This window comes from Artibeus jamaicensis, unplaced genomic scaffold (genome assembly GCF_021234435.1).
Source record: "Artibeus jamaicensis isolate MK-2021 breed Jamaican fruit bat unplaced genomic scaffold, CSHL_Jam_final contig_1998, whole genome shotgun sequence".
Lineage (NCBI taxonomy): Eukaryota > Metazoa > Chordata > Mammalia > Chiroptera > Phyllostomidae > Artibeus > Artibeus jamaicensis.
In genome coordinates, this window is record NW_026521407.1 from 12490769 (window position 1) to 12506371 (window position 15603).

The 15603-nt window shown below is 38.7% G+C and overlaps 1 protein-coding gene across 1 annotated transcript in view; it reads right to left on the reverse strand.

Moving 5' to 3' along the window:
- The window catches only part of MED13 (mediator complex subunit 13), a 100203-nt gene extending 87452 nt beyond the window's left edge, over positions 1-12751 (reverse strand). The window contains exons 1-2 of the mRNA XM_037163736.2: positions 11950-12751; positions 9907-10141 (exon numbers count right to left, since the gene is read on the reverse strand). Of these exons, the coding sequence (XP_037019631.2) occupies positions 9907-10141; positions 11950-12015 (301 nt within the window). The 5' untranslated portion in view covers positions 12016-12751. The remainder of the gene's footprint in view (positions 1-9906; positions 10142-11949) is intronic.
- Between the last annotated feature and the right edge of the window lie 2852 nt (positions 12752-15603).

A 15603-nucleotide genomic window follows, 5' to 3' on the forward strand; every position in this document is an offset into this window, starting at 1 on the left:
CTGCAACAGAAATTTGTGCCACTACACAGTTTAATGTTGAATTTATGTTGTTCTTTAAAATGTTTCCTAAATTATAGTCAAGTAACTCAAATCAACTAATTGTCTCATCTTAAAAGGTAAGCTTTAAGAAAAATGAGATAAGCTTTAGAAAATGACAATACTTGAGTTAGAATAGTTTTTAAATTGTTAACATTTGGCATTAATATTGAATAGAAAAAGTCCTTCATATTCTATTATATTACAGACATCTTTATATAGTTCTATTTAAAGCCTTAACAAGTTCCACTTTATTAAAGAAAACAGTAAGCTAAGAGAAAAGGGAAGTGGCACATAGTGACATTGTTTTAATTAGTTAAAGGTCTGGATCACAAGCATATTTGTCAGTTGCTAAGACACAAAATAAAAGGACTTCCAGTAAAGATGGAAGCGTAGGTAGACACGTTTTGCACCCCCTCACACAACCGCAAAAAAGAATTACAATTAAATCTCAAAACAAGTAACACCAAGAACTGTAAGAAAATCAAACCGTATGGAAGTCTGACAACTAAGGATTTAAAGAAGCCACACTCATCCAGACTAGTAGGAGGAGCAGAAAAGTGGAGACTGGGCAGAGAAGCAAGGAGACTCAGTGTGGCACAGAGAGGCGTAGGTGGTAGAATGGGCACAGGTAGTCCCCCACATTCACATGTGGTGGAAAAAATCAGGAGAAATCCCTTAGGAGCAAGTGATCCTAACCTCAGGCCAGACTGTGCAGACCAAGGTTCCAGCACCAGGAAGATAAATCTGCGTTAACTTCTAGCTATAAAAATCAGTGGGGGTTGGGGCAGTGGAAGAAAATGCTAGATTTTCAGGAAACTTCACCTAAAGGCCCACAAAGTCTAAAAATGCATGCAAACCTACCCACTCTAGGATTCAACACCAGGGCAACAGCTGGAAGGGCACCACTCACATTCAGAGAGTGGGTGAAGTGCCTGAAAACAGGGCACATGTGGGGCAAACCCCCAAAGGTCAGGCAGCTACACCATCCCCTCTTTGAGTTCTCCCCACCATGCAGAGCCACAAAGTGTGAAGCAGGTTACCCTACCCTGGCCAGTACCTAAAGTTCTACCCCACACAAGTTACAGGTGCCTTTACAGGGAGTCAAAGCAGCTCTACCTAATACACAGGAAAAACAAAACAAAAACAGAAACAAACAAACAAAAAACCCACAGGGAGGTTGCCAAATTGAGGAGACAAAGAAATATGGCCGAAATGAAAGAACAGAACAAAAGTACAGAAAAAGAACTAAATGAAACAGAGATAATCTATCAGAAGCAGAGTTCAAAACACTGGTGATCAAGATGCTCAAAGAGCTCACTGGGTCTGGCAACATAAAGGAAGAAATGAAGGGTAACACTAAGTGAAATAAAGAAAAATCTACAGGGAACCAACAGTGAATTGAAGGAAGGAAGCTGGATTCAAATCAACGATTTTGAGCATAGAAATAAATATTCAACCAGAACAGAAAGAAGAAACAAGAACTCAAAAAAATTAAAATAGTACAAGAAGACTCTGACACATCTCCAAATGTAACAATACCCAAACCATAGGGGTGCCAGAAGGAAAAAAGGAAGATCAAGAAATTAAAAACTTATCTGAAAAAATAGAAAAAGACAACTTCCATATTTGGCAAAGAAAATAGACACACAAGTCCAGGAAGCACAGAGTCCTAAACAAGTCGGATCCAAAGAGAACCACACCAAGACACATCATAATTAAAATGTTAAAGGTTAAAGATAAAGAGGGAATCTTAAAAGCAGCAAGAGAAAAGCAGAGAGTTACCTACAAAGGAGTTCCCATAAGGCTGTCAGCTGATTTCTCAAAAGTAACTTTGCAGGCTAGAAGGGATTATTAGCAACAAGCATTCAAAGTGATGAAAAGCAAGGACCTACAACCTACATTACTGTATCCAGCAAAGCTACCATTTAGAATGGAAGGGCAGATAAAGTGCTTTCCACACACAGTAAAGCTAAAGTTCTTCATCACCAAGCTATTATTACATGAAAGGTTAAAGGGACTTAATTAAAGATCAAAACTATGAACATTAAAAAGGCAACAAATTTATGACTATCAACAACTGAATCTAAAAGCAAACAAACAAACAAAGCAAATAACAAGAACAGGAACAGAATCACAGAAATGGAGATCACATGGAAGGTTATCAGTGAGGAGGGGGAAGGGGGAGAGTGGAGGAAAAGGTGCAAGGATTTAAAAGCATAATTCACAGGTACAAAATAGGGAAATGTTAACAATAGCACAGGAAATGGAGAAGACAAAGAACCTACAGGCATGACCCATGGACATAAATTAAGTGGGGGAGGGGAATGCTGGAGGGAAGTGGGGTATCAGGCAGAGGGGGGCAAGAGGGGAAAAACTGGGATATCTGTAATAACAATCAATAAAATATATTTTTAAAAATGAACCTTTCTCACTCAATCTGCTTTCAGCTTAATCAGGTTCTGTAATTTCAAAATTAAATAGCTACATTAAGAGTTTAATTACCTAGCCCTGGCTGGTGTGGCTCAGTTGCTTGGAGCATCATCCTATAACCAAAAGGTTGTGGGTTCAATCCCCAGTCAGGGCACACACCTAGGTTGTGGGTTGATCCCCAGTATGCTATGATCCCCAGTGTGGGTGTGTATGAGCAGCAACCAATTGATGCTCCTCTCTCACATGAATGTTTCTCCCTCTCCTTTCCTCTCTTTCTCTAAAAGCAATGAAAAGTGTCCTCAGGTAAGGATAAAAAAAAGTTTTACATCAAATTATGTGACTTGTGACAAAAAATATGCATGTTCTTAATTTCAAGAGGATTATGCTGGAAATATCTCCCAACTCTTCACTTCTTTATAATCAATTTAGTATACTTTATTTATGTTGCTTTTTACCTCAAAAATCTTGACCTTTAATGCAGAACGATGGTTATAACATTTGTCCCACACAAGTAGCCTTTACCAAAATCTTTTTTCTAACTACTTCCAGGTTTTGAAGTATCAAAGATCCAAGATACACAGTTACCATTATGTATCAATATCATACAGTCACTACAAACTTCATCAGGAAATTATTCACTTAAAACCTTAGACTGAATTTGCCTTCTTCCCCAAAAGAGTAAATAAAAAATTTTTTGGCATAGTAAAGGCTGTTATACAATAACTTATACAAATTTCCACATAAAACTCTGATTTTTTTTTGTAGTTTATTCATTTAAAAAAATCCATTTCAGTTAAGTCTGTAGTTAAATGATTTAAGAACAATATAGTTTAATCATTTTACATTATATCCTCAAATGCCTACAATTCTCATTAACACTAAATGAGGGTTACGCATAAAACAAAAACAGACCACCTGTCGGGGTTTTCTAAAGCCAACAAATCGCTGAAGTACATCTTCACCTATGTGGCAAGTAGCCAAGCAACAATTACACTAAAGTAATATAATTTCATTTTTCCTTGCTGAGGAAATAATGAGAATTAAGTCCTAGTAACACTCAATAAAAAGTCTAAAAGGGATGGGTGTGTCACTGAGAAACAAAAAGCCTACTAAGCCAAGCTTCTAATATTCTGATGTTGTAATACTAATAAAAGTCTTTCTCTATATGCTGTACAGAGATATGAAAAATGAAATGGTACAACCAAGCAGTGATAGGTAACTCTTAACAGTGATTAAAACAAGTCCTTTAATCTCAACACCAGCAGTGTATTAGGAAAGGGAGGGAAAGAGGAACACACGACAAATCTTACCTACCTCTTTGAATTTAATCAACCATAGCCTAATGGAAAAAGTCTGCTTAATGCTTTTAAATGTCTTCCTCCTCTATTATCTGTATCCCCAGAGAAAACAGTTTCAGTTCTGAGTTTTTAATACTCTTCCGTTACTATTAGTATTAGAACTCTTAATCTCTACTACTTATTTTTACCAAGTATTTATTTGAACAATGCAGAAGTCCAAATGCTAAATATGATTAACATACAATTTTTTTCTGCAAATACAGATTATAAGGATACCAAAGTATGTGGTAGGTCATCAAAATAATACTCTATGAGTGGGGCAAAAAACAAAATACAAAAAAGCTGATATACCTAGTACTTGTACTCAACATTTTTTCCTAAAACCTGACATTTTTAAATATCTCCGCAGTGATAAGCTGGCAGAGAAGGAATCTTTTCCTAAACAATTCTGACAAATTATTAAAATGCAACATACACTAATAATTAATGAATGCGTCAAAATTATCATGGTAGAAAATACCATGTATTTCCTGAAAGAATAAAGAAAAATGTTTAACTGTCTAGTTCAGTGTCTGTCTTGAACAATAACTGTCCATTCATAAGCCATTCATTCAATAAATATTACTTAGAGCCTTAAGCTGGCAGCACCATTGAGAAACGGCAAATGTGAAAAACTTGGATTTAAAAACAGCTTAATATGTTAATGACCATTTTTGAAGACCTGAAAGACAGTTTCTTGTTCAAAATGGATAGCACACAAAAGAAATAGGGCAAACAACGTTGTCCCTAGATGATTAGCCAATATAAAAAATTGGGGCACAAGTAAATTAAGGTACAGAAGACAGAAATGAATTGACTCTCCAGGCTACTTGGAGCACAAGACAATTTTTCAGTTTGTAGATTTCTACACTTGACTGCTGTTTATCTGTCAGTACTGTTCAAGTTGCCATTTAAGGTTAAATTCCACTATAATTAATATCCTACATAAGAAGCATCCAAAATGAATTAAGACTAACCAATGGCCCATTTAATGTGGGCCCATCAGTACTATGATGAATTTCCAGCATAATGGAAGTACTGGGTTGGCCAAAAAGTCTGTTTAGTTTCTTCCGTAAGATGGCTCTTGTAGTGCTTGTCTTTAACTTCATTTGAAACAATTTTGTTAGATTGTATTATGACAGCTGTCATATCAGTGTGCATTTAAAAAATTATCAAAATTGGTGAATTTTTGTGCAGCCATTTTCATACTGAAGATGGAGGAAAATATGCCACATGTTCAGCATATTATGCTTTATCAATTCTACAAGGGTAATCACACAAATACAAGATGTATGCAGCGTATGGAGAAGGCGCTGTGACTGAGTAAACTTGTCAAAAGTGGTTTGCAAAGTTTCTTGGAGTGACATTACCAAAAGTTTCTTTTTGGACATTTTGGACAAGATTTCTTTGCTGTGGGACTGGAAGACGTTCAGCAGCACCACTGGCCTCTACCCACAAGAAGCCAATAGCAGGAAATAGTCGACGTACTTAAAATATCCTAATCAATAAAGTTATTGGTGAAAATAAAAAATGTGTCCTTTATTTCATGGAAAAAATGGACTTTTTAGCCAACTGGATATTGGACATATTACTAAAATCCTACATGTAGACCATAGTATCTAGGAAAAATGGCAAATATTTTTTGCTCTGAGTTTTGTTTTTCATTTCTCAAGGTATCACTTTTCTCAAAGAGTCTCATCATATTCTAACTTACTGTGATTTTTTCTTTAAGATGCTAACGTTGGGAGAAGGAGCAGTCTTAGTTTTTATTTCTGTTATTTCTTTTAAAGAAAAATCAATGATGAGAATAAAATTCCAAAAATGTTAAGGCACAGAATAAAAATACCCAGAAAACTTTTCTCCTTCAAGGATACACTTATGTTAATGAAACAATCTTGCTTTGAAGAAAACTAACAGTACATCTGAAAGAACCAATCAGTCCTACCCACTACAGAGACTTTGACCAGAGCAACTAAGCTAAAATTTTCCCACCACCAATTTTCACTTCTATCATATAGGCACTAAACAGGTCTACTACAAAGTTTAAATTCAAAGAACAAATAAAATTCGGAAGGCTGTAATCAGAGATGGGGTTTGTTCCCTAATTCTTTTTCTATCAAAATATATGGATATTGATTCAACTATCCAATCTCTAGATATAGGGAGCAAAGCAAAAAGTTTTGGGGTTTTCTTTTCTTTTTATAAAAGCTGTTTAGCATTGGGATTCAAGGGATATTGTGAACGTGGATCTTTTTGGAATATTATAGTTAAAGCCAATACTAGTTAAGACAAATCCTGACCCAAAAATCATCAGGTTTTGCAGATAGTATTGCAAAGTATCAAAGTTTTTTAACAGGTCTTACTAATCACTATAGAGTACAACTACAACATAAGTAACTAAGGGTTTAAAGTATGTATCAAATCAGATTTGGTTTGTTGTACCTGATTTTACCAATCAGCAATCAGAATATAAACACGTTTATATTCTATTTCTGCACATCAACTAAATATGAAATGAAGGTGACCCAAACATGTGCTAGATGATGTAAGAGAGACAGGAAGAAATTTAAAATGCACTGTCAAGATCATCAAAAACAAGGGAAGTCTGAGAAACTGTCTTAGTCTAGAATAGCCTAAAAAGGCATGACAAATGGAATGTGGTAACCTGGATGATATCACAAGATAGAAAGAGGTTGTTAGGTAAAAACGAGGGAATTTCAAGTAAAGTATGAACTTAGTTTACACTAAGGTATCAATATTGGTTCATTAGTTGTGAAAATGTACCATTCTTTTAAAAAAATATTTTATTTATTTATTTTCAGAGAAAGGGGAAGTAAGGAAGAAAGAGAGGGAGAAAAACATCAATGCGTGGGTTCCTCTTGTGCACCCTCAACTGGGGACCTAGCCCATAACCCGGACATGTGCCCTGGACTAAGAATCGAACCAGTGATCCACTGGTTCGCAGCCTGGCACTCAATCCACTGAGCTATGCCAGCCAGGGCAAAATGTACCATTCTAATGTAAGATGTTAACAAGAAAAACTGGGTAAGGTTATACAGGAGCTGGTCTATATTATCTTTGCAATTTTTATATAAATCTAAAACTGTTTTACAACAAAAAGTTTACTTTTAAAAATACACTATACTGGGGGGGTGGGCTGGGATGGAAGTAAAAGACAGAAAATTGTACCAGAACAACAATTAAATTAAAAATAAATAAATAAATAAATAATAAAAATACACTATGGATGACACAAAGGTGATAAGGGGGTTAAGCAAAGGCAATTCTGTACTTTCGCTATTGAACATTTCAGTTAAAAGAAAAACTGGGAATTCTTATCTTTGCAAAAAGAAATGCCTTCTCTTCTTCCCCAACAAGAACAATATTATCACCATCATTTCAAAACATTTCAGTAACAAGATGTGGTAGTTGCTGAACCAAACAGAAGGACACCACACTGAGGAGCAACCTCAAACTAAATTAGCCAGCTTTTTAGTTACCACCTGGGTCCTTCCGGTTCCCTTTCCTCAGTGCTACACCTCCACTTGGAACACACGATTGCCTCCTGCAGCTGATGCCATCCCTACTGTCCAGATGCTCTTTTCTCAGGGGAGCTTAAAAGAAGGAAATAGAGTGCCACAGATGGGAAGAAATGAAAATGGGTTAGCTAGAGAGACAGAGGCATAGACTAATTACCCCAAAAGGGAGGCAGACTGTGTCCCTGGGGCAAAGGGCGAGACAAACTCCATCTGAAAAGACCTTACTATTCTTTAAGATAAGTCGATTTAAGTGACAACATTCTAAAATAAATGACAGGTTAAAAAAAAATCCAGAACATTACATAAACACACTGACTATACAACTATTTAAAAACATTACAGGACAAGCTTTGGAATACCAAATTATGATTACATACAACTCCTAATATATTTTGGTCTACTATTTCAATTGCTTTCAGTTTGATAAATATGTACAAATTATTTACCATTCAATGGCATTCAGCAAAATCTGACAATTAACACCTATTCTTTCAAAATTACTTTCATTCACATTCAAAATCAGTATTTTAAAGTAGAGGTATTACTATTTTAAAAATTATGCTAAAAATTAAACTAGAGAAGAAATGTTTTAAACTGTAACCCAGTTTCAAAAGAAAACATTTAAACTCGTAACATGAAACTTAGAAAAATATCAACATAGTTTTTTAATAAACATTAAACCAGCTGACATTTATTTAATATGATTTCAACTTTCAAAACATTAGTTCCACTATGATAAAACTAAATACTACGTATCTGTTAAAATTATCTTTGATTCCATAAAATGTATTTCATAGAATCTGGGAGGAAAAATGGTCTGTTCAGATGCCCTGCCCACTATATTAAGAAGACTGAAGCCACTGAAATGGCACTGTAGTTTATCAACAATTTGAGCTTATTTATAGTTTACAGACCATTTATCGACATTAAAAGTCTTCAAATATTTTAGTAAGGTCATAGTTTTTATACCACCTAAAAGAAAGAAAATAACTCAAGCATACCCAAGTCAATGAAAGAAAAAGGAAGCAAGCAGGCTTGGCTTTTGATATGACAATTACAAAGCATCATCTTCCTGACGTGGAAAGGAATTTTATACTGTGAGATATGTGCATAATCATATATGGGTACATATATATGTACCAACACATCATTTTACATATTCAAGAATACATTACACACTTAGAACTAAGGGCCAGACTCTCTAGCAAAGATCTTATCAGGAAAAATAGAAAAAAAAATTCATCACAAAAGAATTGCAACCACTCCCCAAAATAAGGATTAACAAGAAGGGATTGTTCACTAGAATGTGAAAAGCAACCATCAAAAAAAATGTAACATAGCCCTGGCTGGCGTAGCTCAGTGGATTGAGCGCAGGCCTGCGAATCAGAGTATCTTGGTTCCATTCCCAGACAGGGCACATGCCTGGGTTGCAGGCCAGTTCCCAGCAGGGGACGCATGAGAGGCAACCATACATCGATATTTCTCTCCTCTTTCTCCTTCCCTTCCCCTCTCTCGGGGAAAAAAAAAAATGTAACACATGTAACACATGCATTCATGCACAAAGGTTGGTCTTACTAAGTGCTTGAGATAGTCACCTGGATTACATTACCTCCAAAAATAAAATAGATCCTATAGATTAAATAGATAATAATAGGAACTTTGGCATACTCAATTCCAAATAACATTTTTTTTTTAGTAATCTAACAATACTAAATTTACATGGCAAGAATCATCAAACATCTTGCTGCAGTCTCTGGTACCTTGCAGCAAACAACAAATCATTTACATTCCTATCATCAAAGATTCAGTTTACACTGACTCTTACAATCTAAAATAGGTAAGTAATTCCTTGGAGAGCTACACTTTGTCTTTCTTAAGTATCATTTGGTCCTAAATCGAGAAAATAAGATGGAAGAAATCATAATGATTTGCTCATAAAATTATCTGGGTAACTTTTTTTTAAATTATGACCCTCACATTCTAAAAAGCTAAATAAGTTGGCACTCTTCTCATATTAATGATAGTCTTTGATGCCACGGTATTTAAAATAATCACTTTCCAAGAATAACCAAATTAACATGTCTTTGTGTTGATAAAATAACAAATAACAGTAATAAATTAACTATATGTCTTAAAAAACACATAAGATACTCCTACAATTATCTGCATATTCATACAAAAGAGAGCAGTGGCAGAACTGACTCAAAGTTGAGCTACACATGAATTCAAAAGTATTAAGACTTTGTTAGGAACTTCATGCTCCTGATATCATTTTTCTTAGGTAAATGTAACATGCCTTTCTTAGGCCCTGTCTATGAGATATTCATGAAGAAGCTGAGTGGTGAAACGTTATTTAAAATTTTAAAAGCCTGCCACAATATGGATACTTCAAGTAAAAAAACAATAATAATAATAATCACAGTAAGTAAAACATGAAGCTGAATTTTTTTATCTGGCTTCATAACAGTGTACCATGAAAAAAATTCTTAATACAAATGATTTTCAGGAAAAGTATATGACATTGCTGTATTATTAGCAAGAAATGATTAAGTTGCTTTCACCTGTTAAGTCATGGTGAATAAGGTCAGCAAAATTGGGGTCTTCACCCCACCAAAATATCCACAATTCTCTTCTTCCAGGTCTTTGATCTCGCCGCCAAACACCAAGTACATCTGCCTTAAGGCAGCGACTAAAACTGCTCAAAATGGGGTCTTCTTCTGTCACCGGAAACAGAATAGGGGCAGAAGTTGGGCCTTGCCATACATATCTTTTCCATTTAATTCCTGTCAAGTCAGCCTGAAGAAAAGAAAGCATGAGTTTTTTTTATTATTGCACAAAATCAAAAGTATTCACTACAAAGTCGCTTATTTCATTAGGACATTACAATTTTCCAAGATATGCTTAAGATATTGAAAGCAGATTAACAAAAATGCTAATTCTGGTAATGCAACAACCAAAATTTAAGGGAAAAAAAACAGCTTAAAAATTAACACTGGCATGTCACTTGCTATTCATGTCACTGAATAGCAAGTCAAGAAATGTGCATCAAGGGAAAATAAATGTAATAGCGAAAATTATAAACATATTTAATACTGCACGTTGAGTAAACATTTCCTCTCTATACTAACTTCTATTCTAACTCCTCACATTTGTTCCTTGGTGTCAAACTTGTAACAGAAAATTAATTTTTAAAGACTCTCATTCCATCTTTACAGAAGTCTGAACTATAACAAAAAGTTCTTGTTAATTCTTCACATATCCCTTTTAGGAAGTCAAATAGCTACTCACAAAGAACTGTCAGATTTGTACTAGTCTATCTTGCAAAGAACCTGATCCCAAAAGCACCAAAAATAGACTGAGCCAGAGAAGATAGAAACGTAAAACCTGCCGTACGTCTTATTACATTTGGAGAGATGCTGATTAAAGGACACTGTACGGAAAAAAAAGTCATGGGGGAAGGGCATTAAACATCGTAATTTAGCATCTGGAAAAAAATTCGACAGAGGGAATTCAGTAATTCTTTAATTTAACTTAAAAGTGCAAAGTATAGGTGCCAAAAATGAAACTGCTGATACATGACTGGCAGTTTACACTTGCCAACTAGTTGTGCTCCGCCCACTCAATTCACTTACCTATCACATACACTCTTAGTATTTTTCAAAGCACAGTGAAAATGAAAAGAGAAAAGCCACCGAAACTTTAAAGCACTAATGAAGCTAAAGTACTATTCAACTGAGGACTAAGTATTTGCAACAGTTGCTACTTATAAAGTCAAACAGGTGGGACGCTCCCGGACCTGGGCCAACCTACACAATTGTCACCCCTACATCCAGCTTCCTCAGACTTTTCAATAAAACGTGGAACAGGCTGTACCACGCAAAATTCTAACACGCAAGCAAAACAGACAAATACAGAAATATTTGCAAGTTTTTCACTATTTGCAGAAATAGTGCAAAACTAGAGCACCTCATCCATTTGTCCGTTCCGTTCTCATACAAACGTATCACACAAACATAATGTTCTAATAAAAGATGGCTAGAAATTGTCAAACGGCAAACTGTTTTCAAAGTTTAAAGAGAAACGTATGAAATGGCATCTACTGGTTTTTACTGAGATCTGAAGTCACTGAAGGCTGAAACTAACCTGTCAGTTTGACTTACATAGAAAAATTGTATGTAAGAGACTTTTTAAGTGCCTAAGTTCCGGGGTCTTGTTTATTGAGGGAAACAAACTCCTAAAGTGAAGCATAAAGACAGTGGGAGAATGGGCAATAATGTTAAGTGTGAAGACGGGATACATGGAGAAAAGCAACAGTTAAAGCAAGACGCACGGAGGGAAATGTTAGTGTCCTGCCAGATAAGCAGCCCAAGTTGAAGACTGAAAGGGGGGGACGGTCAGAAACAAGACAAGAAAAAAAGCCAACTCTCCCAAAACAGAGCGCAGGTCGGAGGGTGAGCGAACGCGGCTCCCGGGGCGGGCAGGGCCTATAGGGCCCGGGGATTCGGGCGTCGGGATCAGACCCGGACCCCCTCCCCCACGGCCCAAGGGCGCACCTCGCGGCCCCCTCCCCCACCGCTCCGCTCGCCGCGGTCCCCGGCACTCACCAGGCAGAAAAGGTTACAGTGACAATCTTCCAGGCTGGCCCCGTTCGGCACGAAGGAGGAACTCATCGTCCCTCACAGCAGCCGCCGCCGGCGCCACAACCCACCATCCGCCATTACCGCCGCCTCCGACCAGAGAGAGAAACACAGACACCGGGGAGGGCGGGGGGGTGCTGGTTCTAGGGACAGTGGAAGAGGAGGCCGCCGGGCCGCCCGTCCTCCCCACCCACCCCCCCGCCGCCGCGAGCAGCCCCCGCCGCCCAGCCGGCACCCAGCCGCCCGGGGCCGAGGGCCGGAGGCGGGAGGACCGTGGGCTCTCGCCCCGCTGGCCGGACTGCGGCCGCCGCGGACGTTCGTCCCTCTCTGGGGGACAGCGAGGATGTGTGTTCTTGTGTTCCTTCACAAGAAAAAATAATAAATTACACAATAAATAATTAAAATAGAGTCCGAGAGGGGAAGCGCCCAAGCCCTGGAGGGTTCTCCCGGGCGAGGAGGCGCCCGCAGAGGGGCGGGAAGGGCGAGCACCGGAGAGAAGCCCAGGCCCCCGGCCCGGCAGCGGCGATGTCCTTAAGCCCGGTCTCCTCAGTGGCGGAGGTGGTGGCGGTGTCTGCGGGCTCAGACCATTCCCTGACTGTGTCTTCGTGTAGTCCCTGGGCCAAGCTGGCCTAACGTCTGCTCTCCTGCAGCCTCACCGCCGGGACGCCGTAGTCTCCCCCATTTTGTGGGCCCAGCGGGCGGTGTTTTTCCCCCTTTAATCCGAATTCACGGGTTTTCCCTACGCTTTAATGGCGGCCACAGGGACCAACTCGCCCTCTCTGCTCGCCCATTGGCCGCCTTAGGGTCACGTGGGCCCGGGCTCCGTGGGGAGGGGGGGAGAGAAGGGAGTGAGGGAGGACCGGGAAGCTTTCGGCGGAGGCGGTGAGCCCCGGGGACTGGGCAGCCAGTTGGTGTCTACTAAGGTAGCGCCATCTGCTGGGTGCCCCGGCCAGTGTAAGGTGACCCTTGGCACTGGCCCTGTGTTTCTCCTTGCTGGGGAATTGACAGTTCAAGAGGGTTCACATCAGAAATCTGAGAATTACGTGGAAAGCAATTTGAATTCTTTGGAAGAGACAGTGTTGCCAAAATTCCAAAGCATTCCCATTTATTTCACGCGGTCACTGGGATGCAGAGCAAACCCCTGGGCTTGGGAGTCAGATGATCTGAGCTAGGACTCAGCACTTAAAAGTTGTGTTATTAAGAAAGAAACATGAAAAAAAAACAATATAGCCTTGTGTTTAAGAGCCTGGGAGTTAGAGCCACATTCACTGGGTTCAAACTTTGAACGAGTCACTTCACTTCTTTTGTCTCAATGTCCTCACCTGTAAAATGGGGAAAACATAACCCCTACTTCACAGGATTATTGTGATAATTGAATTACTACAAATAAAACATGGTAGCCCAGTGCCCGGCCCAGATTAGCACTGTTAATAGTTATCTATTATTGTTGTCATCATTACCTAGTGTGGTTATTAGGAAGAGTGTAAGTGAACCAGTGTACTGAAAGTGTCCACTAGAGTGTAATCTCTGCGGGAACTGGGACTTTCTTTTGTTTACTGCTCTATCTGTAGTGCCAACAAAAGATTCCTAGCACAGAGTAGGTGCCTGATATTTGTAAATTTGCAAACCAATGAATGGCAAGAAGCAGGAACCAAATAAAATGTTAGTTTCCTTCTCCAGAAAATACTCAGTTCTTGCCTGATTATATTTCAATATAGGAATTCCAAGATTTTTCCTGAGAGATTTAGAAAGGAAAGAAGAAGAAAGGGGGACAGAGACTGCGGTGGGGAGAAAGGAGGAAGGAAAGGGAAAAAGTGATTCAAAAGTTAGAAACATCAGTGAGTTAGGACTTACCATAATTTTAAATTATAAGTGCTTCTGTAAAATAAATGGTGGACACTTCCATGTCACTTCTTCAGCCACAGAATGAAAAGCATTTCTCATTCATTCATTCGTTCATTCATTCATTCATCTCTGTGGTTAAGAGCCCAGATCTTGAACCCAAAAGCCTGTAGAAAAAGTTCTACTACTTACTAGTTGATCTTGAATCAAATTTGGCGTAGATCAAATTAGTTTCTCTTACTCTCAGTTTTCTCATTGTAAAATGGGGTTAGTAAAAGTACTTTTCTCCTAAAGTATCCAGTGAATGAAACAGTGTAAGTACAGGGCTTGCCACAGTCCTTGCTAAATGTTAGCTATTAATATATTTTTAAAAATCATTATTAAGCACCCGTGTGCTCAACTGAGTGTGTTGCTCAACTGAGTCTGTGCTGGGCCTTGATACAAATATAGATAAGATATCTGCCTGTCCCTTGAGATTCCTGAAGAGAGGCAATAAAGGAACCATTTCCCACAGAGTAAGATGAAATGCAGTGGAGTTAATTGCTTGAATAAGGTATGTACCAACCATGGCACAATGAGAGCTCTGGAGGAGGAGCATCAAAGTTGAAGAAGGCATCTCAAAGCAGGTAGCATTTGAAATCAGATTTAAAGGATAAAATGAATTCTTATAAAGCCCTTTGAAGCAGTTAAATCTTATTAAACCCCATTCAGATCTAAAAGCCACATATCAAAGTCAATTATACAACCAGAACTAATTCAATCCAAGAACTCAAATCAACTAAGGTCCACATCCTCTCCGAAGGCCAGCACCCGGAGACAGCAATCCCCAGATCCAACGAGGTAAGAGCCTCTGCTCATCTCTTTCCCTGAGAAAATTCTCAGACCCTTGTTCTCACTGCTTTTGTCACTCTGAAATCTTCTCTCCCACCTCTCAGTTTATCCAAAACATAGCCATCCTCTTTAGAGGTCTCTGTCTCCATTGCCCCCCACCACTCCGACTTGAGCACCTTCTTCAGGACTCCAGGGACAGGTAGAATCTGCCTGAAATTTACCGGGTGCAAAGTAACATTTGACTGATCCTTCATTTTAATGTCAATCTTCTCAAAAGAAGGGGGAGATAGGAGACAAGAAGAGAGGAAGATCCAGAGGAAAAGCCTAAGAGAAGGTCACCAAAAGGAGAAGCACAGATAGAGACAAAGGGAGAGAGAGAGAAGGAGACAGAAGGAGAGAGAGAGAGGAATGACAAAGCGAGAGAGACCGAGAGAATGGAGAAGTGAAGTTGGGGAGAGGGACAGCACCTGTGAGGGGAACGGAACCATCATGGGGAGAACAGAGTGATGTCAGCATAGAGAACATGTCAGTAACCACCTGCATTGTCTTACAATGACATTTTGTAGGATTTAAAGAGTAATGTAAATAAATAAAGACAGTATAATGCACATTGTCAAAAGTCTGGAAAGCACAGAAATGTGTAAAAATAAAAAAATGAAAAAATGTACATTACCCACCTGGCTGGTATAGCTCAGTGGATTGAGCGCAGGTCTGCGAACCAGAGGATCGCGGTTCGATTCCCAGTCAGGACACATGCCTGGGTTGCAGGCCAGTTCCCTGCAGACCAACTCCCAGCAGGGAATGCACTAGAGGCAACCATACATTGATGTTTCTCTCCTTCTCTCCTTCCCCTCTAAAGATAAATAAAATCTTTAAAAAAATTGTTTTAAATGTACATTACCCAAAAAAATACCCATAACATCACCACCTTTTAATATTTTGATGTAT